A 26,435-nucleotide genomic window follows, 5' to 3' on the forward strand; every position below is an offset into this window, starting at 1 on the left:
TCAGTAACTGCATGAAATACATTTAATATAATTGTACATGTGTGTATTGCACAGTTTCACAACGGTACATGACAATTAAGTACTGTACTGTACAGCTGTACTTGCTATTGTGCAAAGATTTCAGAACTAGGAATACATATTTCAGAAAATATCGCCATAGTAACGGGTAAGCCATACAGTGATTGTACCAACAGGCATGACGGCCCTGGATCTGAGTGAGGTGTAGTACTCCTGAAGAACCTGATTCTGAATTAAGTCTTGGTATGAGTTGACTTGTAGGTCCTGAATCTGAATTACAATCATTTGAGTTGAAGGACCCTAAATCTGAATTCCACACATTGAAGGTACAGAAATGACAGTTGTTTGTTACTTGTACCTAAATGTGGTAGGAACTCTTTACAAGAAGTGAGTAAAACTTTGTAGAGAAATCCTGGTGTATAAAACTATCGTAGGGTGACCAAACATTCTCTGCAGAAGATCTGAAAACAGTAGTACCATATATATTACCATAAAGTATGTTTGGGTTAGATCTGGTAGGATCAATATTGGAGATAAGATGAAACATGAAATGTCACTGGCATATTTTGCTATACTGGCAATTTATGAAATTCAATCATATCCCTTCTGAACAAGGTCAAGTTTATTTGGACATCCTAGTTCTAAAACAGAGTGTTTTGAACATCAAAATTGAGAAAACAATTTGAGTTGAACAATTTTGGCTTTTTGTACATTTTTGACACAGGATTTCAAAACATAGAGAAATGATGTTTCAAGACAGTTGGTCTGGAATTTATGCTTTTTTTTACAACAATAATTTTATGACATGATAGTTTTATACTATCCTGTTCTACAGTATAGGAAATGAAATGTCCTGTAGTTAGCATGGATTCCATACTGTCCTGTTCTACAGTATAGCAAATGAAATGTCCTGTACTAAGCATGGCTTCCATGCTGTCCTGTTCTACAATATAACAAATGAAATGTCCTGTACTAAGCATGGCTTCCATGCTGTACTGTTCTACAGCATACTCCACAAGAAATGAAATGTCTGCTCTTTCCTTCAGAAAGAACTAGTTTTTCTTCTTCTGTTTTTACAACTTCTGCAGAGAATGGCAAGTCTGAAAACAGTTTTGAGGTAAAGAGTACTAAAAAGACAAGATTTGACACAAACAGTCTACAGAAATCTCTACAAATTGACGGTAATAAATTTTACAAATATTCTGGAAACAGTATACAATTTTTCTCTCTTTCTCTCTGTCAAAAAAAATGATTATTTAGTGTTGCTCCCCAGTCCATCCATTCTATATACCAAGAACCAATCACAAAGTGTGTAGGTCATGAATCTGAATTATAATCACAGAGCTCTAGGACTCTATTAATCTGAATCTAAAATAACAGCCAATCACAAAGCTTGTTAGATTACAAGAAAGCCTAACCATAATTGGTCATTGCACATATCACATTTTGATTGGATAGCTACCCAGTCACCTGATTGGTCACATGATTGATAAGCTTTACAAGTTGATGATAAAATTAAGAGATTTGATTTGAATCTGACTAAATATGTGGCTCTGAAAGATGCTATATTTAGTTTGGTCCCAAATGGTTGTCATGACAATCAATACCTGATACACATCACAATGTAATCTTCAGAAGTTAACGAACAAAGCATTTTTACTTGACGGCGTCATTTTCAGTCTGAGCTGCAGTAATATTTGAAAATTTCTTTATGCAACATGTAACAGCAGTCTAACTGTGAATACACAATTCCAGTAAATAACCCTCTATTAGCAATCATTGTGAATATACAGCGCCCTCTAGTGATGAACAACTTGCTATTTTAAAGGTCTATTCTTATGCCAAAGTTATGGATTGACTGATAAGGGAGCACCACTGAACCTCATGTACAAGAGACAAGGTATGCATTTATACCAAGTTTTGAAAAGGGCTGAGAAATTTGGGTATGTAGTGTCCAAATAATTCACTTTCTAATAAATTCCACTTTGTTACTTCCCTCCCATTTTTCAGAAACTTAGACGGTGACACTACATACCTCCCATTGTCAGCCATTTTCTAAGTCAATAAATTTCTACACTACACTCACAAGCCATTTGAATAAGAATTCTATATATGCAACTGCCCCTTGTAAAAATGCAAATTTTCTTGTGTCAGTTGTATTGGATACTTCTAAGGAAGGATTTATATGTATTTAAACACAATAATTTGTATAAATAGTACAACACTCTTAAGTAAGATAAATAAAAACAATAAAGATAAAATACTTTCATGGATACTTCCTGTAGCTAAAATTCTCAGCGAAAATGTTCTCATTGTACGGTTATCTTGAAAAAAGATACCCCAAAAATTATAATCTGTCGTCTGACACAATTTTTAAGTTTTCAGAACACTTATACACCAGCAGTAAGTTTTTTATTTGTAGCACAGGATTAATATGATAAATAAAAGAAGCAATCCCATAATGCCTTTCATTCCCTGTTCAAGCATGTGATGGTAACGTAAACATGATGTAAATTATTGACAAGATAGGCAGGGTGGTGGCAGTCTCCTTAAGTGACTGTCAAAATGTCCACAGATTTCGTAATTCCACAAAAAGTTTTCATACATAATTTAAACTTAAGACTTGTCAAATAAAACATTTTTTTCCATGATTTGCAGGAAAATGACAACTGTCAAATTCTCTGAAATTTTCCAGAAATTAATGAAACAGTATTTCATTTGTGATTCATTCTTTTGATCCGACTTTTTTTATTGCAAGTATTGTGGGAGGACAATATTTTATCTTAATTTTATTTTTATACAAATTATGTAAACATCTTTGGTTTCCTGACTGTACATATTTAGGGCCGAAGTGAAAAACTAGGTAGGGGTCGGGTAACCGCAACCAAACAATTATTTTTTTTTAGACCTTACTACCATCTGAACTCCCTATCAACAATGTTGCACAAATCCTTACATCAGACCCCAATTTGGACTGGATATTTCCCAAGTGCAGTTGTATCAAATGTGATTTATTTTACTCAGAAATTCATAGAACAGTCCAAGCATCATCAACTTATAGTCTGCAAGCTTGTGTAAAAATGTTGAACTGTCTGATGTGAATTAAGATGGGACTCTACCTCCCAATGGGTAATATTCTAAGTCTGACCAAAATCCCCTTACACAATAATGGTGAAATCTTTGGAAATCTACATAACAAAAGCATTGTTATGTAAATATAACTTTTTGTTTTTGACTACTAAAATTGTGGCCTCAACTAATATGATATGTATTAGGGGTGGGGTGGGATGAGGTTGTGTGTACACTTCACAATACTTGCAATAATTCCCTCCCACATCAACCAAACCTGCTAATACAACTCAATTCATGCATATTTCTGGTGTCATTTTACTGATCACACTAGCATGGTCCACATTGTGCCATTTGTTCAAAGTCCATAACTTAGTATAGACATCTATGGTGTACTATTTAGTAACATAAACTTTTACAGCACATAAGAAAAGATAAAATGTCAAATATTCAACAAATCTTTGAGTTACATGACTTTGAGCTGCAGTTTACAATCAATAGTACAAGCAAAGAATCAATGTAAAATAGACATAATATTGCTGTCACACAGCACATCATGATATTTCTGGTGAATAGCGCCCTCTAGTGTTGACATGTAAGATATCAGACATTTATTCTAGTCAGTGTGCAAAAATATCTCTATGTAGAGCAAATTTTGCAGTGACTTGGCCTAAAAAAGGGAATCTGATCTCTAAACAATCACATGGTTGTCACATGACCGATTTGTCAACTAGCGTTGTACATCACATAAAACACACCACTAGGGGGCGCTGTTCATAAGAAAGGTCAAGCTGTCTGACTTAGTGATAGTTTTGTGATCACAATTAACAGTAAGAATGTACATTGAGGTATAACCAATCAAATAGAGTTACTTCAAATTGCACTTATAATTACAAAGCTATTGTCAGAAAAAAAATCATTGACCAAACTTTTTCAAATTTTCTACATAATCTTTCAGATAAACTGCATCTTGTGGTGACCAGTTGCACAAATACTGATTTCACACAGGCAGAAAAAAAACACCTTGAAAAGGCTCTTTTAAATAAGGTTTACAAAATCTTCACACAAAAAAATGTAGTTATATTCCTGGTCTAACTTACAAGTCCAGAACGATATGCTAGATCCAAATTAGGACTAGCTAAACTATCAATAAATTTTCATGTAACAAATATGTCTCATTTTGGTTACAGATACATTAAGATACAATTACATTTATTATTTTTTTGTATTTTGGTTTCTTCACAAAGCTGGCTAATGCTGAAAAAAAGCACCAAGGCTTGGCAGGGTCTGAATTTGAAAAATCTCCAAGAAAAACCACAACACTTGTTGTACGGTAGTACAGAAGACACACTAACACACACTTCAAAACGCTCGTCTTATTTTCAGACATTTGACTACGGTACATAAAAGCAAGGTGATGGTCTGTGCAATCTCTGCACACATTTTAAATTTCTTACATACCCCGGTAATACTGTCTATTTCTGCAGCTATGCTCTAAGCCAATCAATAAGCTAGATTACAAGGCCTCGAACACCTGGCAAAATGCCTTGCTGTCATTGGCCACTGTTTAGTATCAACCAAAGTTAAAATTCAAATGAGGAGTAGTTTAATTTATTCATATAGTTGTTCATCAGTCTTGAGTTATTAAATTAAATACGATCTGGGTCAAGGGTCAAGGGTCAAGGAACCGCACAAGCTATATTTCAATGATTATGTAGCCTGCAATGTACTATTTTGAATAGGCAGTGCACAACTGTTACATACTGTAATAAAACAGTTTCCTAGTTTTAAACTTACAAATTTCTCTGTTGTATTCATAAAATAAATATTGTTGTCGGATGCTTTTTCAGAACACTCAACAAGAAACATATTAAGTAATAGAGGTACGGTCACCTTAAAGTTATAATAAACTGTCTATGCAAATATTTCAAATATATTATATAATGTTGTTTTACCATGAACATTTTTTTTTTACATGGAAACTATCATTGGCTTTCTTCAAAGTGTACTTTTTTGTACTTTCGACTGACTTTTTTTTTTTTACATTGAAACTATCATTGGCTTTCCTCAAAGTGTACTTTTTTTGTACTTTCAACTGACATGGTTTTCATTATTTCACACCAAAATGAACAAAATGTTGGGTGAATATTTTGTCAACCACATTATTGTTCGACTAGTACATTTGCATTTATGCACTGATAACGAAGCATTTTTTGTCTTGGCATGAGTTTTGTGATCGCTAACCAGACACTAATTTGTTTCATCATAGAGGTGAGATCGCTTTCCAATGTCTATGATTTCATATACCATTTCACCTTTCTGTGATTTGTACACTAACATATCTAAAGAAACAAGAAGCATGGAACAGAAGCGAAATTTTATGCACGATTGGAAGAAGACAAGTTAATCTTTGGTATCAGACACTAACATCGACAGTTTCTATGAGGGAATTTTTGATGGCTTCTCCAAAATTTTGATGATCCAATCCATCATCAATATAATCTAATTCCTGTCTAAAATCCGAATCTGTAGCGGTGTCTCCGTCACTGTCTGAATTTTGTATTGGCAATAGAGTATTGCTACATTCGTCACTACTGACTACACGCTCGTTTTCTGAAGTCGCTTTCTTAGTGGACGAAATTTCATCAGAAATTTGACTGTCGCATATATCAGAGGATGTAGAGACAAGTTCAAGATGATTTTCATTGAGGGGATTACTATTAGGAGTTGTGCTGTCCTCAGAAGACCCTACACTGGCCTGTGAGGGCGCTGTCACTACATCACTATTGGGTACACATACATTCTCCTGAGTCTTGAGGGACTCTGAGAATGTTTCACTAGCTTCACAAACAGAATTACTACCTGTACACATACTTTGTTGTGTGGTGGCAAGACTTGGACAAGTTTCATTTGTACCACTGCTAGCACCTTCCTGGCTATAACTGTCAAACAGAACCCTTTTGGGTTCATTTTGAGTAGAACATACATTACTGTCATGAGACGAAATACAAGTGTACTCACTGACATCTTGTGAACTTTGGAAGGATCCCTGGCTTTGTGACGACTCATAGATACTCTGAGAAGAAGTCACATTGTGAGTTGACTCGCAGCTGACAAAGACATTGCCCTGTGAGGGCGCACTGCTAGTATAAATAATATCATTTGCACAATCATCTGCTAAAGTGGTAAAATTTGCACTATAGTTTGACGTTACTGCACCTGAATTATAAGAATCTGAGCCTATATGACTAGCATGGCTACTGCTGACATTTTGATAACTCGTATTTTCGGCAATGACGCTACTCGCTATACTTAAAACAGGCTCGTCAAAACTACCTACGTTACTACACGGTGGACTTTGACTAGTTACAATACAGCTGCTACTGGAGCTTAATAAGTTGGCGTACTGTGGACCAGTATTTTCTGATTGGTCGGTGTAATTATGGGTACTGGTAGAACCGACCATACACATTTCCTGATTTGCGCTTTCGTCAAAACCGCTTAATTCTAGAGGGGACTGCAAGTGATACGTGGCTTCTTCAAGGTTTTGGCCTTCATCGTACGAGTAGCCATCTTGGGAACATGATTCAGAGGAGCTTTCATCGGAACTACTACTACTGCTGCCACTGCTGCTACTACTACTGCTATTGTAATTCAAAGTAGGAAGATTAACACTGTAGCTACTATGCATGTTTTCGTTTTCATCATCGCAGTCGTTAAAATGTATAACTCGGGGAAGTGTGTCATTCCGTTGTGATGTAATCTTGACTTGTACATTTTCTTCACCGGGGTAAAGACTGGGTCGCTCGACAATTCGGTACGTTGTATCTTCTGCTGTGTACAAATGATTGTAGTTTTGCTGATCATCGTTACCGAATTGAATGATGGAATGGTTCTCTGCGTACCCATTACTTTCTGTGTAGCCATTTTGTATCTGGTTTGAATTAGAAATCCCGCAGTTCTCGCCAACAGTTTGAAACATAACTTCTTCTCGTTCATCACAACTGCTGCCATTTTCCCTGTGATTAGTTGTATCAAACCCATTTTGTTTGGCTTCCATCTCCAGCCTCATAATGGTGTGAATAAAATGAGTCCGAACTCGAATGGGGTTAAACTCAACACGCCCTTGTAAGTTACCGCACCCATCTTTGCTACAACCGCAAGGAAACGACAAACGATCAACCTGACATTTTATTCCGGACAAAGTACAACTACAGGTTTCAGGATCACAATATACTTTACAATCACAGCCACATCCTTCACGTGAATAACGAATCAATTTACAGTCACGTTTTTCTGAGGCGTCGATTTTTTTGACGCCCGCTGATCGTAATATTGCCCTTCGCTTTTTGGTTGATACAGGCTGCAGAAAATAATAATCATGGACATTCAAATTTTCCAGCTCATCGTCAGTATTGTTGTCCTCCTCTTCATCGGAACATTCAGAGCCTTCCTTCATAGCTTTGTGCTGTAGTCGGCGCATTCGTATTTGTTCGCGAAGAAGTTCCCGATGTACTCTCTCCTGTTCAACTGCAAATTCTCCGAGCGAAAACTTTGACACATTTTCATGTTGGCTGGACATACCTGTCAAGAATGGGTAAAAACAAGTTTTAGAAAACTATACAATGGCTTTCATGTAGACAGATTTTTAATGCAGACATAATGTACAAACTGTACTATATGACGATACAGTGTCAAAAACATATAAGGGTGCAAATCTTAAGTCTTTTAAGTCTGAATTCAAAATGATAGCCAGACTTTTTGCAAAATGTTCAAGTTTTCCCAATGTCTTCATTTTCTTGCCAATACATGTATCCAAGATTTAAGGAAAATATTTATAAATGTTTACGTTTGACTTTGAGATAGAAAATCAATTCAAGTCTAAGAAAAAGGTCTGTATCAGTGTATTATAGAACTTGGGCACTCATCAATTCTTTTGCATCACATGTATGTAATTGTTTTGGGTACTTCTAACACTGTCTAACACTGTCTAATAACTAAAGTGTTTTCCTTGCTTGCCATAATCTGATTCCATACCAAGTGTAAAATAACACTGGTTTAATTCTAAGACTATCACATGTAGCCTTTCCAACTGTAGTCAATTTTTTAAACAATATTGTCAGCTAACAAACAGCAAACTGATTACAGTGTAATGAGAGTGTCACAACTGTGATTATCTATAGCTCTCTAAGTGAGATGTAGACATCTTGTGATAGTTATGTTTATTCTCTAGTCATTTTATGACTAATTTGTGCTTTGTACTACTACTGGTAACATTGATTAAAGATTGTTTACAGTAAGAGAGACACCACATACTGGGCTGATTATTAAAGTGGCACAAGCTGAGTTTATAAACTTTTTACTCAACTGAAAATACTTACATAAAACCTCGATTTACCTATTATAGTATAAATAATGTCAATGCATGTTTTCTATTCTATGAGTTGTACTTACCAAGGGTAGAACCTCCTTGACTTGGTACACAAGTAAAGCCTTGTAATCGTTTAAAATAAAACACTGTCACGCTATCAAATTGTACTCTTTTCCTCCTTTTGCTTCTTTTTGTCGGTTCTGTAAACAAAAACAACAACAAAAATAACGTCAGTAACATAGACATAATCAAAGCCCAAACTGATTGTTGCTGTGGTTATGGATAAAATATGGCTGCATTTACATGTATAGAAACCCTGCTTGATCTTGATATTCTTCCAAATGCATATGAATATTTTAAGAAATTTGGACACTCAATTGACCATGGAAATCAACACCCATGATTGTCAAATGTGATTTTCATTGCATTAAAATGCTGAGTGAAAGAAGCTAACGAGATGCCCTCACTTAAAAGGGATGAGGAGATTGAAATACTGGCAGTATACATGTACATGTACAACACCTTCCTCCCATCGGATGACAAGTTTACGTATAGCCAAAGGTGATATTTATGCCAAAAACTGTTTGTCTTTGTATGGATTTTTTTTTTCATTTTGAGGATATACCATGTGGTACTGATAGTAGAATGGGAGCTACATATAACAACTGGTGCTCCAGGGAAAAAACTTGAAATTAGACAAAACTAACTGTTCTTGAGTACATGCATTGCATGCTAAAGCAATATAATAGCAAAATTCAATTTGCTAGAGACATAAACACTGCAGGGTGAGAAATGATTGCCCTGTGGTGAGAAACACTCACACTGTGGTGAAAAAAGGCAGGCCCTGTGGTTACCGTGGTTACAGTAGTCTGTAAGATATGACATTCATGTCACACTATCACCACTTGCATGGTTTAGAAATCTGACAGTGCTGAATCTGACGTACACTGCAGTCTTACAGTCTAGCCTTGTGGTGAGAAGTAGAGTATAATAATGAGGTGTTTACTCCTATACATGCATGTACATTGTATATGTTGTTTGGTAGAGCTAGGGAATTTTAAGCAAGCACAACACTATGAATACATACTATACCCTTTTATCAATATCAGAGAACAAACAAATATAGACAAAAATCTACAGTGTACCAGTCAACACTTGTGTGTCCATACAGTAACCACATGGTGTGAGGTGACGAATGAAGGCTTGTGAGTACATGTAGTTCACTTTATTGAACAATCAAATGCTTTCTAAGTGCCCAACACAACAGTTTTGTATTAATTACACGGTATATTTTGCGAAGTGGGTGTTGTGCTAAATCAGAAATACACTTTATTTTTTTGGCAGTAAATATTTGCCACGTTGTGTTCTGTATTGTATGTAAATATAGCGCTATATTTGTGACCATGATCATGACCATGACTATATGTATGCATGACAGTATAAAACGTTACCAGACTCAAATAACTCTGTAATCAACACTGATCAACATAGCCAAGGTCACATTCACAACATTTCAGTCTGTCATTTTTCATTTTCATCTCAAGGCTAAATGTGTTTTATATACTGTGTAATGAGATAATGTATGTATATTAAAACACAAATTAACATAGGTTCCATTGTGATTACATGTACATGTATCACCTACTGGTGACCTACAAAATGTAGTTATAGCAGATATAGGTCTGCATTCTAAGTTCTAAGTCTGCAATTTGTGATGTTTATATCAAGTTCAAAAGTGTTTATTATGTGATGTGTGCAACAGGGCATACAGATTCATTGAAAAGTCATTTACAATCTATCAATGCATACTTTCTATATGGTACATGTATTACAGCTGCTGTGTTGATCACTCAGATTTATGAGATGGCCACCTACATGTACTATATATACATTTATACCAGTACATTTGTTATTTTCATATCAAGGCTACATTTGTTTACATGTATAGTATGATAATGTATACACATTGACAGTTACTCACAACCTATTTATAGACATACATGTACAGTATGTTCTGTCTGTGTTACAGCTGTTGCATTGATTACTAAGATTTATAGTCTAGTATTGTTAGGATTTTCACCTCCACTCACTCTTGTGGTTTAGTTAGAAACCAAGTTGGCATCTAGACTACAAAATTTCTAACATAGGCACTTCCATCAAAAGTCTCTGCAATTTACATGTATATTTCTATTTCCAGGTTTCAATATTTTTAATATTTTGTGTTTTCCCCTTGGATAGTGACTGCATGTACAAACACGGATAAAAAAAATTGTGAGGTATTAAATGATGTGCACTCTCACCAAAAACATTTCTTTTTTATTTGCCTACACTATCACTTAACACTCTGTTAATAGATATGTTCTATAGGTATTAAAGCCATTGTGTTGACAATCTAGATCCGATATACATTTGTAGATGTTTGCCAACATTCTATTACATTTTCTGTAAATTGTTATCTTCATGTCAAGGCTATACAAAATGTATTTCTAAGTGTATGTCAAAGAGTCATTTAGTCTATTAATAGATTTGTTCTATGGCTACTACAGCTGTTGTCTTGACCACTTCAATTTAATAGATTACTTTCTCTTAAAGTCTGTAATTTCTTACCTTCATATCAGAGACTAAATTTGTTATTATGTGTGAAATATGATAATGTACAGATATTGACAAAGTAATAGTTGTAATTTGTGTTTCTCATAGCTTCTCAAATGTCGTCTGGCAATTTTAGTATTACAGGTATCTGTATTGTTGATGTGCAAACACCAATTCTGGTTGTCATGGATACCTATGATGTGCAGACATCAATTCTGGTTGTCACGGATATACATGTAGCAAATAGCCTAATAGGGTCAAATGTGGAGAAATACTAAAACTAAGTGTTTAGGAGCCCTACTGTATCTGTATTGTTGACATTGGTACATTGTATATTATACCATGCACAAGCCAAGCTGAACAAAAAATATGGAATATATACTCTGGTCATTCCACATCACGATAACGTGTGTCTATGTCACTAGTTCTGCTGTGTTCGAAGTTTGAGTCAAAACGTTCAAAATTGCCATTACTTTCCAAGGTTTTTCTTTGATATTACTGGCGCTGGTATAAATTATGATTATGTTATTCTCCATAGATTTTTCCATTCAGCTGGAAAATACTTGTGACCCGAGGGTTGTCACTACTTGTTTAGTGACTCGTAAAGGCCCTTAGGTCACTCGTATTTTTCCTTGGCTGAATGAAGAAAAATATTGGAGAATAATATCTAAGTATTAAGTTAATATACGTGTAGGACCATCATCACATGCTTCCAAAATTTCCTAAACCCCCCCCCCCCCCCCCCCCCCCACCACAACCACAACCACCACCACCACCACCACCCACCAGTTATCTGTCATTTCTTACCTGTACAAGTTGATACATTGCTACTACAATTCTCACTGCCAGATGAATCATTCAAATCAGATATTTGGGACTGAGTTGTTTCTGGAGTTGTCTCTGATGATGTTGGGCTCTCGGATCGTTTTCTTTTCAGCATCCTGATGGCTATCCCTGCAACCACTGACAGCTGCTTAGAAAGTTATACAATACAGCACCAATAATTGGAGGAAGTATTTACCAAATTATCACCTGTGTTTTCGCATTATTGTGGCAGAGCAATCTGTAGACAAAGAATAAACAAAGAGACTGGGTAATTAGTCAGTGAAAAAGTGATAAATCCAGTACAGTTACTAATAGTTGTACCTGGAACAGTGCGCCCTCTACTGATAGCCAAATTTTGTTGTTATGTGTCAAAATGAGAAAATCTGGGATTTCTTGCAAGTAACCACATAGTAATATTTGTGTAATATTAGGTTTGTCACAACTGTAAGTAACCTATATATTTCACATGTACTGAAAAATATAGTATTTATGAGTCACATCTCAAATTTTTGTCTAATATTTTAAGAGGATCATTTCAAATATGTCCTTGGCTTCTGAAAAGCCATCATTAATCATGAATCAATATTGATATAGTTTTATTAGTCTACATTTTTTCATTTCCAACTGTAAATCAAACATATCTTGGAATATACAATTTGATAGAGTGTGTATAAATCCGCTTGTCCAGTCATACATGTACAGAATACAAATGAGAGAGTAAACAGAACAAATGGAAACAAATCAATGCATTTACAGTGTTTTTGCTAAGGTTTGGGAACCCCGGTAACAGAAAGGGGGAAAGAGGTAAAACTGGTAGTGCTTCCCATGCAATGTATCACAGTTTAGGTGGGGAACCCTGGTAAAATGATGTGGGAACCCAGGTAGATTTTACCTACTTACCGCCATAAATAAAACACTGATTTATCATTTTTAACACAAATTCAACTAAGCCTTAATTACCATGGAGACAATTTATCACAAAGTGGAAATAAATCAATGTATAATACAACATAAATTTGTCATAAATACAGATATTGAAATAAAATATACATAGTGTTAAATCTGAAGAAACAAAATTAGACTGTATGTAAAATACTGAAAACCTAGATATTTTCACTACTACAAAATTTGCGATTTCAGTTCTCAAAGACCAATATTCTCTAATTACTAGACTGGTACATTGTGTTCATGTGCAAGAACACATTTTAGTCATTATTTATTTTTGCGTTTTTGTTTTCCAGTGAAATTAGCGAAAATAAGTTTTTTGCGAAATATGTCCATGTTTACAGTACCCTACCCTGTTACCTTTCTTTTAATATTAGTAATGTTATAAATTTGAGTTTGAATGACGATTTTATCACCCCTCCCCCTTATTTTGAATTTTTCTGGGGAGGGAGAAGTATAAAATGTTTAATATCTGTATACTAAAACATTCAATACGTTAATATCATTAAATACAATGTTTGATGTTAACTTGCCACTTTCTCCATGTTGTTTTTCTCTGGGAGAAGGTACAGATATACATGTAAAATGGTTAGTATCTACCGGTATATGTAAATGTATTATATACGTGAATTACCTGTTAATTTTTTGGTGTCAAACTTTTCTTGTTATTAAGTTTTTTTAGTTTTATCATTAATTCATTCCAGCTAATTGTCAAAACAAGATATGCTTTCTGAAAAATTCTGACAAACAAATCAATTTTGAAACTGAAAAATACAACTCCAATCAGAGCATCCTTTCTCAGTTGCAGCTTTCTTATAAGTAATCCCAGGATGCCAATTTACTCTCCTGGTGAAATGAAATGCATCACATGTTGCTATGGCAACATCGTGTGGTTTCATTAAAAGATGTTCACTGGGAAAATGTCATGTCACACAAGGTCACTTCAGTGATTTCTTTGCTTCTGCTAATATCCTACTGTAGACCATACATGTATTTCCATTCCTCTATTCATGATTAACTATCCAGTCAGGAGAGTTTCCCATTATTATTTCTCCTCATAATACCTTATTACAGACAATAATTTCTACTTTTTTGTTCCCGTTTTCCCATTATTATTTCAATTTTTGAAAGAACGTATTTAAGTGATATCTCACATGTGGATTGCACATACATGTATATTAAATGGCAGTGACTGTGTTAACAAATCCATGTACATATATAATTTTAATCCATTGTAGTGTTTGGGTTAGTGCAGTGTTAGCCTAACGACAGCCATCTTGTCACTCTATAACAGTATTGTTTTACAATATTTAGCATTACAGACATAGTAATACAAAATGTAAAATTTCAAACAGAAATTATTACCCTTGATTTTTATTACAGGTATAAAAAAATGTACGCACACATTGCATGCATACAAGTGTAAACCATACATGTACATGTAGCTGTTAAAGGAATACATTTTTTCATTAAATTGACACATACAATGATAATATCACATGGTACCTGGCAATAGCTGTCCATATTCAAATTTTCATATCAAGAAATGTAATTTCACATACATGTACGCTATTATTAAAACTGTGTATCAGTTTTTATTCAGATATTACAAAAACGAAATTTTTTAATTTTAATTTTAATGAAATACAATATACAAGTTTTGGTTTACTGTATTATAATGTTTAATTTAAATTTTAATGAAATACAAATTGAGCACTTGTACGCAAATATTGATATAGTCAAACTTCTGCTAAACTTCGTTTTGGTTATCCATAGTACTTCACATGACTAGCCTACCAGAAAGACAGGGTGACTTTTTTTGAAAGTGCTATACAAGTGTTTATAATAGCCAAACAATGTGTATGTACATGCAGTTGGTAATAACTAGTCTTCATGTACCATTTTGTAATATTCCAAATTTAATAATTATTACATACATGTACCAAATTTAGTAATCACTGTATTCCATATTTGGTAACAAGTAGTACTAGCTGATTCCATATTTGGTAATTGCTACATGCCATATTTGGCAATATTGTGCCTGTGCTTGTGACAACACTTGTCCTACCATAGTGACTGAGCACTTTCTTTTCTATAAGGTTTACGCTGTCATGTGACTACTGTATATGTTAATTATGGGCAAAGGTTGATATTTCCTATATAACACAATACACATTTGCAGACACGTCTCATTTGTCATATTGAATTCATAAATTTGATGATCAACAGACATTTCTTGTACAGACTAAAATTATTTTTGTAAAAAAATCTACAGAGGTAGAAATTTTTCTTTTCCTATAAAACTTTTACACACATTTGAACAAAACCGTGATGACAGAATATATAAATTCTTAGAACGCATGAATGCATTCCATTTATCATTCACTGACGTTGTAATCCAATACAATCTACAGAATGTCAATTCTGTCTGGGATTTCTAGTCGTTTTTTCTCTCTCTCCAGAATCAACATTGAACCCATTGCATTTACCATACACTTCCCCACTTCTTAGTCTTCTACATACAAATGTATTTGCCATTCATTGCCCCCCTCCCCCCACATACGCAATGTTAAGATGACGATTCCCCCTCCCCCAACTACTGAAGTAATGTACATGTATATTGTATTCACTTACAAATGAATTAAACAATCAGGTTTGTCATTCACCCCTCCCCCTAAATACAGCTGTACTGTTGAAATGGTCATTCCCCCCTTACTGTTGAAGTGATGTATTCCACACAAATGAATCAACCAAGTAATCTGCCATTCATCTCCTTCCCTGCTGTTGAAACGATTATCTCCCATCCCTCCCCCACTGGTTAAGTGATATACATTTTATATTCCACACAAATGAATCAACCATGTAATCTGCCATTCATCCCCCCCCCCCCTCTGTTGAAATAATCTTCTCCCACCCCTCCCCCATTGGTTAAGTGATGTATTCCACACAAATGAATCAACCAAATAATCTGCCATTCATCTCTTTCCCTGCTGTTGAAATGATCTTCTCCCACTCCTCCCCCACTGGTGATGTGATGTATTTCCATACAAAATGAACTAACCATAAAACCAGGACATGTACATTTACATGTTTGCCATACATTCTCCTCCAGCAAACAACAAATCATTTCCCACAGTAATAGAACTCTTTTGGCCTTTACAAAAGACACTAAATCATTTTCACACAGATATATTTCAACAGATATCATTAGCATTCCCAGTGTAGTGATTAGAGAAGCAGATGAAATGTACGATGATGCAAATGTTGCCTAGCAACACTTTGAGAATAAAGACTGTTTGGATATCCAATTTCCATAGGGATCTGAGTGCCTAGAGAAATGAATCATGTGAAATTTTAACAATCAACAAAATTTCAATTTGTAGACCACATTTAATCATTTCTTTTACATGAAAACCTAACAGTATGCTCACCACTGTGGACAGATATGAGAAATTAGATAACAAGTCCTCTGTATTTAACAACGCATTCTCTCCACCCCTCCCCCTCCCCTCCCCTCCCCCCACACATATGTATTGTTGTTTGAAATATGTCCAAATTGACGTACAATCTTATCAGAAAGGTTACCCCTTATATATTTTTGTGGTGACAATTTAAATTTGGATTGACTGGCAGATGCATGTATATGAGTCTTTTCTATACACCCCCCCCCCCCCCCCACCCAGACTGTGCCCCCCCCCCCTCCATGGGCTAAAAAGGAGGTTTATATATTGTGTATATGGTATCAAACACGGCACAGGGATCTTGTTATATTATATACTCATTACTTGCATTTGGTTTATATGTACTTATGCAGTTTTGGTTAAACCCCCCCCCCCCCCCCCCCCCCCCTTCCGGTCTGGCTATATCACGTCATTCAATCATCCTATTTACATAACGTTTGATGGCTTCCACTTTAGATAAACATGTAGAGGCTATATCGAAATATTTTCATATCTTGGTTTTTAGCCAGCCAGTAAGGAATTCAATGTCATACAACAAATAAATAATTGTACCTGTCAGATTGTCTATTGATGCTATATAATTGTTGGCAATTGAGTAGTGGACATGTCATTTCTTGTGTTTTCACCTACAGCTGCAGTATTGTGTGTGTTTTCACTGGACAAAGACTGCCATGACAACAGTCAGAATCTGTCAGCTTTGAGATGATTTTTGTAATCACTCAGTCTGTAAAATGGACACGTAGTAGTTGTGATTAATTACGTTGTCCTCAGTTGACCTGTGGAGTCTAACAACAGGTTGGTTTGTAGTGTTTACAATTCACATCTGTTGTGTGTCTCTCTCTTTCTGTCTGTCTGTCTGTCTGTCTGTCTGTCTGTCTGTCTGTCTGTCTGTCTGTCTGTCTGTCTGTCTGTCTCTCTCTCTCTCTCTCTCTCTCTCTCTCTCTCACTACATGAATCACATAATAAGCAAAATCCATCTAACTACTGTCAACTTTTTTATGTTTGGCCACATCATCTACTTGAAGTGCCTGATCTGCTTACATACATGTATATGTACATAAGGTTGTGTTTAAAGTGGTCATATGGATGACGATTATTATTTATTTTGGATTTTTAATTTATAAAACAGTTTTATCATGGCATCCTACTTGAAACATCAATGTAAATGAACATTGTCTAAGTCTGTGTTAATTACCAGACAGGTACACTGTGTTCAATGTACAAGAAAGCATTTTAGTCACTACTAATTTTTGCATTTTTGTTTTCAAGCGAATTAATCAAAAATAAGTCTTCAGTGAAAATTTCCAGGTTTACAGTATAGTAGCTCACACAGCAGCTCATTGACTAGTACGCATGCACATCCTATATACTATGCAATTTTTTTGGTGGTTTTGGTGCAAATGACTACAGAAATGCGTTTTATAGACTATGCGCATTCTCCATGTGGAGGACACTATCTACAATATCATTGTGAGGCAGGCGGTCACAAATGAATCTACCCTGCGTGAGCTTATGGGCTTTGCCTAGTTACATGTATATTATTAATGGCTTCAATTCTTGATACCTGCAATAGAACTTTACCATGATCTAGGCATGTCATAACATTAAAGATTATTCGATTTCTTGGTCAACACCATTACTTTCCTTAGGTGTGCATGAGAATAAGTCAACCTTGTTCTATTTTGACCCTCTAGTGTGAAGTGAAATTCTTTAGCAGGTATTGATTTGCAAGAATGAATGTTCATGGACTCTGGGTCCATAGTTAGTAATGACAATTTCTACTCACGGAGTCAAAATAAATTCTTGGAAGCAAATTCTAAATTTTCGCTGTCATCTCTTCAGCATTGTCAGGGTTGTATTTTCTTCTCAATGGATCAATTTTGACAACATTTTCAAAGCTTTTTGTGGTCGATGATCAATAAAGGCAAACATTAGTGTTTCAGAATTACATACAAATGTAATACAAAAAGACTTCTTTCTCTGTTTTCATCAATTTCTAGTAATGTTTTACAAAGCTATGGACAAAATGTAGTGTACGATACGTAGTGATCAATACAGCTGGTATTCCTGGGATAAAGTACCTGCATATATAAAATATACAGTGTATTGAAATAATTTGTATTTATCTAACAGTAACAATGAACAAATCTGATAGTCTGGTTGCCGATGGCGACATGTAAACTGATAACAGTGGTTTACCAATCACAGCTGAAGGGTGTGTTGGCTGTTTTTTAATTTTAAACACATCTGGATTGCACATGGCAAGTCTGGTTGCAGTTGATATAGGCTGTAATGTGTACATGTACTGCATGTTGTTCAGTCCTGTAGTATCAGGCTTCTAAACCACAATGCGAGTGGTTCTGATATTGTGGCATGACTATCTTGCAGACTAGTTGGCCTAAATCAATGTATAGTTTATTAAATTGTAAAAATTATTGATTGAAAATATTTCGCTAGATTCTAGAAATGAGAACTACAGGTACAATGTACAAACGTATAGGTACAATGTATGATATGTTGCCCTTAAAAAAGATTATGAATGTTGAATAAATAATTCAGAAACATCTAGGCACTAATTTCACACTGTGCTTATTCCAGTCCTATCAGTGATTATTGGCATCAGTGAACACATACTAGTGGTATTTGTAATGCAATAGAATACACTACTAAAAAACATTATTGTATACCTGTACATGTACATGTAAATGTAACACTGGAACCTCATGGAATTAATAGATTATTTACATCATTCCCTAACTACACTTATTCTATCTTGCAGGCTTGTTTTAGTAGGTTCTTTTTGGTGCGCGTTTTTAAATCTTTGTGAGCGTACCTCACCATTGATACTCACACGGTTATCGTTCTATTCCATAACATTCAAATATATAGTTGGGTTGTTATCGTCCTTGATTGTATTGATTTATTCGGACTGTATAACTCGTTCCTTATGCATTTCTTTGTACATGCACATACACATAACAGCACAATTTGTCCATGTACACAAGCCCCCCCCAAATGGTAGTAATTTTGCTGAAATTTCCTGTTTTGGATAAATGCAGTTGTATGAGAATTTATTGAGAAATATACATATATGTATACGGTATATGTATATTTCTCAAACAACTGCTGTGAAAGTATGCATACCACATATACATGTACCAATATTGTAATTATTTTTTCATGCATGTACTTTATATTGTAGAATATTTACAGTTCGTATCAATTTAATTCAAGTTTCTGATAATACCACGAAATAAAAATATTGGACGATAACTACGGCAACCATATACGTTCACTTATGTTAATGTCACAGTTCATGTTTACATCACTGTACAGAACTTGTAGTCATACATTCTTAATTTGTGATAATCATAAATTGTGCAATATTGCTTTCATGTTGACAATACAAGCCATAAAAATAAATCTTCCACAACATGTACATTTTTTTTGTATGTATCGTTGAATTACACATGATGAACATTGTAGTACAGGAAATGGAAACACAGGGTTAACTGAAATCTCTTGCCATTTCACAAATACATCAAGAATCATGAATATTTACACCGTGTAGAACTAAGACAAGTTATTGTCTTTGAACAGAAAATATGGATTATATACCTTGGTCGTTCTACATCACGACAACTTTGTTGTTTTCTGTATAGCCTTAGGATACTTGATCCTGTTGTTGGTTGCATAATTTATTGCAAATTGACAAGAGCTATGGGTCAAAACATTCCAAATCACCATTATTTTTCTCAATATTTAATAAATTTCTGCTTGAGGTGATACAATTATATTATCACTAACATTTGTCTTCATTCAACTGGAAAAAATACTTGTGACCTAAGGGGCCCTGTCACTTCTCGTCTATTGCCTCCTAGTGACAAGGCCCCTTAGGTCACCAGTATTTTCCTTGGCTGAACGAAGAAAAATGTTGGGAATAACATATAATTGTAATTCATTGGATGTTCTTTAGTATGCTCTATTGATTTTAGAGGGTTTTTTCACTGGGAATTCATTTTTGGCAAAAAGAATAACACATCCATAAAAATAGTAAAACTATATTTCATATAAAAAAATACACAGTATTTCACAGTACCTCCACCTTTAGACATATTGATATTAGAAATCCATCAATATGGTGAACGGCATCATTATTTCTTTGATATGCCTCAAAGTTGTGTAACAAAAAAAGATAACCTTAGTCATTTGAATCCCAGTTGGACAAAGCAAATTATTACGGTGGAGTGTGGAGGATTTTATTCAGAAATGTCACCACGACGAAGATCTGCTTTTAGTTGACTGACGTCAGTTATTCCATTGATATCGTCTGTCTAAGCACCAGCTACATGTACATACAGTATTCAATTAACCAAATGACATTTTCAGTTCTACATATATAGAAACTCATTTTGTGCAAAGCTTTGCAGTGACTCAAATCCAGGGATTAATTTATTTTTCCATTTCCCTAATTGATGCTGTATGCAGCATGAATACAGAGAGTGGAGAACAAATTCTGGAGTGCTGCTGTGCATCCCTTTGTAGCTGCGTATGTCTGTACTGCACATCTCTTCATGTGCAACATACAATGTGCACATCTCTTCATGTGCAACATACAACGTACATGTACATTTTGTATGTGTAATGACTGTACAACATCACTGACTATACAAAGTACATTTTGTATATGTACATGTACAAATGGAATATATACACCATCAGTGCAATGGTATTATATGAATAAAACGTCCATACATACATGTACATGTACATGTCTACGCAACCTGTACAATGGGTTGGCATGACTTTAAGAATGATTACAGGCATGTAGTCTGTGCAATGTCATAGCTATATGAACATGACGTCTTTTGATACGAACTGACTATGCAATGTCAGGAGTACATGTAGATGTATACGAACAGAATTACATCTTGATATGTACATTGTACATCTCTACATTTGTATATGTGCACTGTACATCTCTATACATGTATGTGCACCGTTTGTGTGTTCTTGCATGGAATGGTAGAAATTCAAACTCGTATTCCTTTGGCAACTTGGGAGGATATCCCATTCCTGAGATTGTTTTCCCATTAGCACACTGCTTGTGAACACAGACTCACAGTATGGCGGCAAAACCAACTTGGCATGGATTCAACCCCTATACGCACTATTTACTACTTTTGTATATGTGCTTTGAAGTGGTCACTGTAATAACCCTTTTATTCCCACACCTATAATTAGTGCAGTGGTTTTAATTCTTTCTCTAACCCATTCATAGTTATCAAACCATGCACTGACCATTGCTATTTTTGGACTCACCCTACTCTATGTTTTGCTCCATGGGTCGTATCAACTATAAAATGAGGAACTAAATATAGATACTATGACCTAGTCAACTGACCTTTCACTATACAGCAAACAATATACTAACTGTTCTCAATTATTTCTATACATACATGTATGTATGTACACAGTTTTAGAACATGGAAATAAGTTATAAATATGAGTAAGTTTCATTTTCGTTGAACAAAACAAAAACAGACATTGTTTTTATTGAAGTCCAATTTTAGGTTTAATAAACAGTTATGTGGCAGTCTCCTGTAGAGCTATAGAAAAGATTAGTCCAGAACAAATAAGAATTCTTTCTAATTGGTATGGCTCATATGATTAGTTAACACTAACACAAACCTGGGATTGAATCCTGGGCCTTTATGAGAAATGGCAGTTGTGTGAAATCCCAAGGATCTTTATTTGGCTTCAGACCAAAATTACATTGTATGTAGTCTATGTAAGTTTTACCAGTTTTTCCTGTCAATTCTGTTTGCAATATTCCCAAATCTCAGTAAAATAAATTGTGAAGCTCCATAACAAATAATGTACAAAAATGTGCATGTGGTATTGATACTGTAAATATAACCTAAAGGTGTGCACACACGTGTAAGACCAAGGTTTTAAACTAACTAGTCTATTCAAAAATACAGTAGATGAAGTACTAGTATACTATAACATCACTACACATGCGTTGTTCAACACCGGCTGTAAACACACAAGTGATGTATTGTTCTTAATTTTGTCAACATGTTATTTTATACTCTAGCCTTCAGACATGTTACTGTGTTTACCTGCATACAGTATTTTTTTCTTGATAATTTCTTAGCGTTGTTTGGTGGGGTGAAATTTGATCATCCTGTAGACATTTTATACCAAATATTTACAATATTATCCACTTTGCTAAAATCTGAAGGCCAATTGCCACCATACACAGGCCTTGAATGTAAGCCACACATAAAACTACAGAGTATTGTGATTCCCTAGGTAAACATAGAACAATATTCATTCACAGCTCACAATACATACATGTATGACCACAGTCCCTTTGATAATGGAACTGCAATAACTTCTGATCTTGCATGTAGACCCCATAGAGTACCGTAGTACAAAGACTGGCATGAATATTGCATTTTACAGACTATTACTAGTATACAATATATATATAGTACTATGTAACTGTAGGCTTGCTTTTCCTAAGAATCATTTCAATGCAATTTGCAAGTTTGAAAGTGATATAATAATACATGCATATGTACATTGTATGATTTATATGTATTGTGTACTTGTGTAAGATATTGTTCAAATACAAAATGTCAGTGAACAAGTTAATACAACAGAGCATTATAGAGTGCAAGAAAATAATGGATCTCTCTGTTCATTATAATGTAGTAGCACTTGGAGAGAGAGAGAAAAAGAAAGAGAGAGAGAGAGAGAGAGAGAGAGAGAGAGAGAGAGAGAGAGAGAGAGAGAGAGAGAGAGAGAGAGAGAGAGAGACAGACAGACAGAGAAAGACAGAGAGAGACACAGAGAAAGAGAGAGAGAGAGAGCGAGAGAGAGAGAGAGAGACAGAGAGACAGAGACAGAGAGAGAGAAAGACAGAGACAGAGACAGACAAGCAGAAGCTATAATGATTGGTCATTGGTGTCTACAATGATACGACGACACCTACATATAGGAATCCTATACAATGTACATAATGACGTCTGCATGGTCAGGTGAGCTAGCAATATGATGAAATAATTGGGAAGTTATAATATACAGAATATTCTATAGGAATAATTGGTAAGCCAGACATTCACCAAATGACAGCATTTATTACATGTAAGTGGCAAACTGCTTTTCAGCACAGTCATTTTGTTTGAAATAATCAAGCTCTTAATACATCTTGCGATTTGAAAACACAAATCTTATAAATATTAAACTGTATTTAAAAATTGATGAAGTTGAAATCTCTGGATATAGTCAAGTAAGATAGGTTGATTAATTTGGTAGTTTTACTGCAATGTTGACCTACAAAATGTATTTCTAGTGATAAATGGTTTGAGACAACAGCTGCTAACAACAGCAGTATTCACTGAGAATTCAAAACAATGTCAACAAACATAAGTCTGTGTGTGTCAGGCAGGGGGGGGGGGTTAGACTTTAATACACAGGGGGTAATTTTAAAACTACATGTTTGCATTGGGTGCACTGATTTTAGGGTGCAAACCCAACAATCAATTTGATTGGATGTACATGTATTGTACTATATTGCAGCATGTATATGTATGTTAACAGCTACACAAATACATAAACCTACAGATGATTCAACACTGTTCACGGTGTACAAAGAGTAAATCATTTTCAGTTTTAAAAAATGTTCTAGTTTCAGCTTCTTTAAAACTCCAGTCATAAATGCAGGATATACAAGATATTCCTGTATTTATATAAATTATAATAACTAAAATTATATTATTCTAACAAATTGGTGCATGACTTTCATACAACGATAAATGACACTAAACCGAAATTGGATTACAGGTATATAAGTGGATATGTAAAAATTACAGATATTATCGAATACATATATTTCCATAATTTCCAAGCACAATGATTGAATTCAGATCACATCTGTATTGAAACATATGTTTTCTAAGAATTGAGAGAATTCAAATATTATCATCATATTAAAGAGTAAAACACAAGACAATACACCAAATACACTGTATTCTGGCTGTCAAATTGCAAGACTTCAAATATTTCTAGGATAAAAATAATTTTTCTTTTGGTTTTGCCATTTTCAGACAAAGGGATCCTCCAATATGCTAACCAAAAGTTGACCTATTTTCCTCACTCTCAACAGCTGTTTATATAGAGGTCACCAAAAATTCAAAATTTAATTAAAAATATTCAGTTTGATAAAAAGACTAAGGATCATAATTTTAATAGAATTATATATTATATTATATTTAATCTCTATTTTGTTTCATTTATATTTTCCAGGATTATGCGAATTTTGAACAAATAAAATTATGGATTTTATAAACGAGATATTATGGAGTGTTATGATCTCCATGACTTGTAAAAAGATGAATCTCGAGTATACATGTACACCAACTACAGTTGAGGACCCCCCCCAAAAAAATAAAATAAAATAAAATAAATAAATAAATAAATAAAAAAATAAAAATCTATACTCTAAATCTTGAATTTTCTAGGAGACAACCCTCTCCCACTTGATTTTAAAAAAACAAACAGGGAAACAGTCATAATTAATACATGTAGGTTTTCCCACAATGACTAAAAATACACTTCCTGTCTACACAATCACCATGACTGATTTCACAGAATTTTGAAGATGAATGGTGGACAAGAAGAAAATTAAATATTGATAATTATGAATGTACATGTACACATTTGTTTGAACACAAATAGTATTATTACAATTTAGATAATGGCTTGTAGATTACACTTACAAACATTACATGTAAAATGAACATAGAAGGGATATGTTTTAATAAAAAAAATCGGTAAATGCAGACATTTCTCTGTCATTTTCCTTCTTGGCATGAAGTTCTACTATTAATAATTTTAAAGTACCATTTATTACTACAGTTATTGAACTTGAGGGGCAAAAAATACATTTAGGCGAAACCTACTGAAGGTGTCACCTTGATACAAAGTAGCAATATACACGTACAGACGTGTTTGTTTCGATGTCCCTGAAACTGAGCTTTCAGACACGATCTAATCAGCTGTAAATATCATATTTGCCGATCTCAGCATGTCATGTCTTCGGCATAGTTTCATCTCAAATTTAAGACAACAATATTGCATTATCATCATTTTAACACACACAATGATATATAACTGAAAAAATATTTTGATACGAAAACGCACGTACACCGCTACTACTGCATAGACTACGTAGCTAGTACATTAGGGCGCCCTGATAAATTAAAACAATTTTCTCATTGAATTAAACTACAAGTGTCTTCGTCCCAATTATACTTGAATTAAACAATGACACTCCATAGTTGTTCAACAGACGATAAAAGGTTAATCGGAAAATTAAAATCTATAGAGAAATGACAAAAATAGTAGTATTTGAAATACCATATTAAAATTCAAAAATTAACATAAATCCAACATACGTTCGCTTCTATCATACTGCAGACAAAGAAAAATGCTCCACACATGCTCATAATTCGACAATATCTCGTCAATAAAACCATGATTACATTTCGAATAAACACGTGTATCAATAAAGAAATATTACTCGTAAACGTTACTACTGTCTGATTAAAACGGATAAAATTTCTATCATTAATGTGGTTGAAATACAAACGCTGTGTGTTCCCCTACACGGCCCCATTCTATGCCATTTAAATGCGAGTCTCTTTGCTTAATATCTTCAACTTACCTTCGTTATGGGAGCTAAATTGGACGCAATCCCGATCGAGTTATATAAGATTTACTGGAATCTCTGTACAACGTCCTAGTAAATGAAATAGCCGGTGTTAAAGGCGATTTTTGTTGCGTGAATATTGAAATAGGCTCGAAAATCTCATTCAATCAAACCCAATATCCAGAGTAGACAGAAGCACGGCTAATGAGCTCACATATGTACACGTCCGACAACATAGTTCCGGAGGTAATTTTTACACCAATGGAATAAATGATGATTTTGACTCACCTTCAATTCAAGAGACTTATCTAAGGAAATGTATTTTGGGAATGAATAGTACGGAACGACACTGAAAGGATATGAGGAACAGACGGCAGTAATTTTCCATGTATTCAAATTAGCACACCCCACACGCTCAATGATATTCAAAAAA

The 26,435-nt window shown here is 34.6% G+C and overlaps 1 protein-coding gene across 2 annotated transcripts; it reads right to left on the reverse strand.

Moving 5' to 3' along the window:
- Nucleotides 1–26,427, reverse strand: LOC144450856 (uncharacterized). Of its 2 annotated transcripts, XM_078141598.1 has the most exons (5): nt 26,291–26,427; nt 26,018–26,092; nt 11,858–12,113; nt 8,542–8,658; nt 1–7,671 (listed from the first exon to the last, which is right to left on the reverse strand). In XM_078141598.1, exons 3-5 carry the CDS (start codon nt 11,988–11,990, stop codon nt 5,504–5,506), a joined length of 2,418 nt encoding a protein of 805 aa, XP_077997724.1. In that variant the 5' UTR covers nt 11,991–12,113; nt 26,018–26,092; nt 26,291–26,427; the 3' UTR covers nt 1–5,503. The 2 variants fall into 2 exon arrangements, with proteins under 2 accessions (XP_077997724.1, XP_077997725.1); XM_078141599.1 differs by lacking the exon at nt 26,018–26,092 and having other exon boundaries at nt 26,291–26,404.
- Between the last annotated feature and the right edge of the window lie 8 nt (nt 26,428–26,435).

Source organism: Glandiceps talaboti, chromosome 20, assembly GCF_964340395.1.
Source record: "Glandiceps talaboti chromosome 20, keGlaTala1.1, whole genome shotgun sequence".
In the NCBI taxonomy this organism is placed as follows: Eukaryota; Metazoa; Hemichordata; class Enteropneusta; family Spengelidae; genus Glandiceps; species Glandiceps talaboti.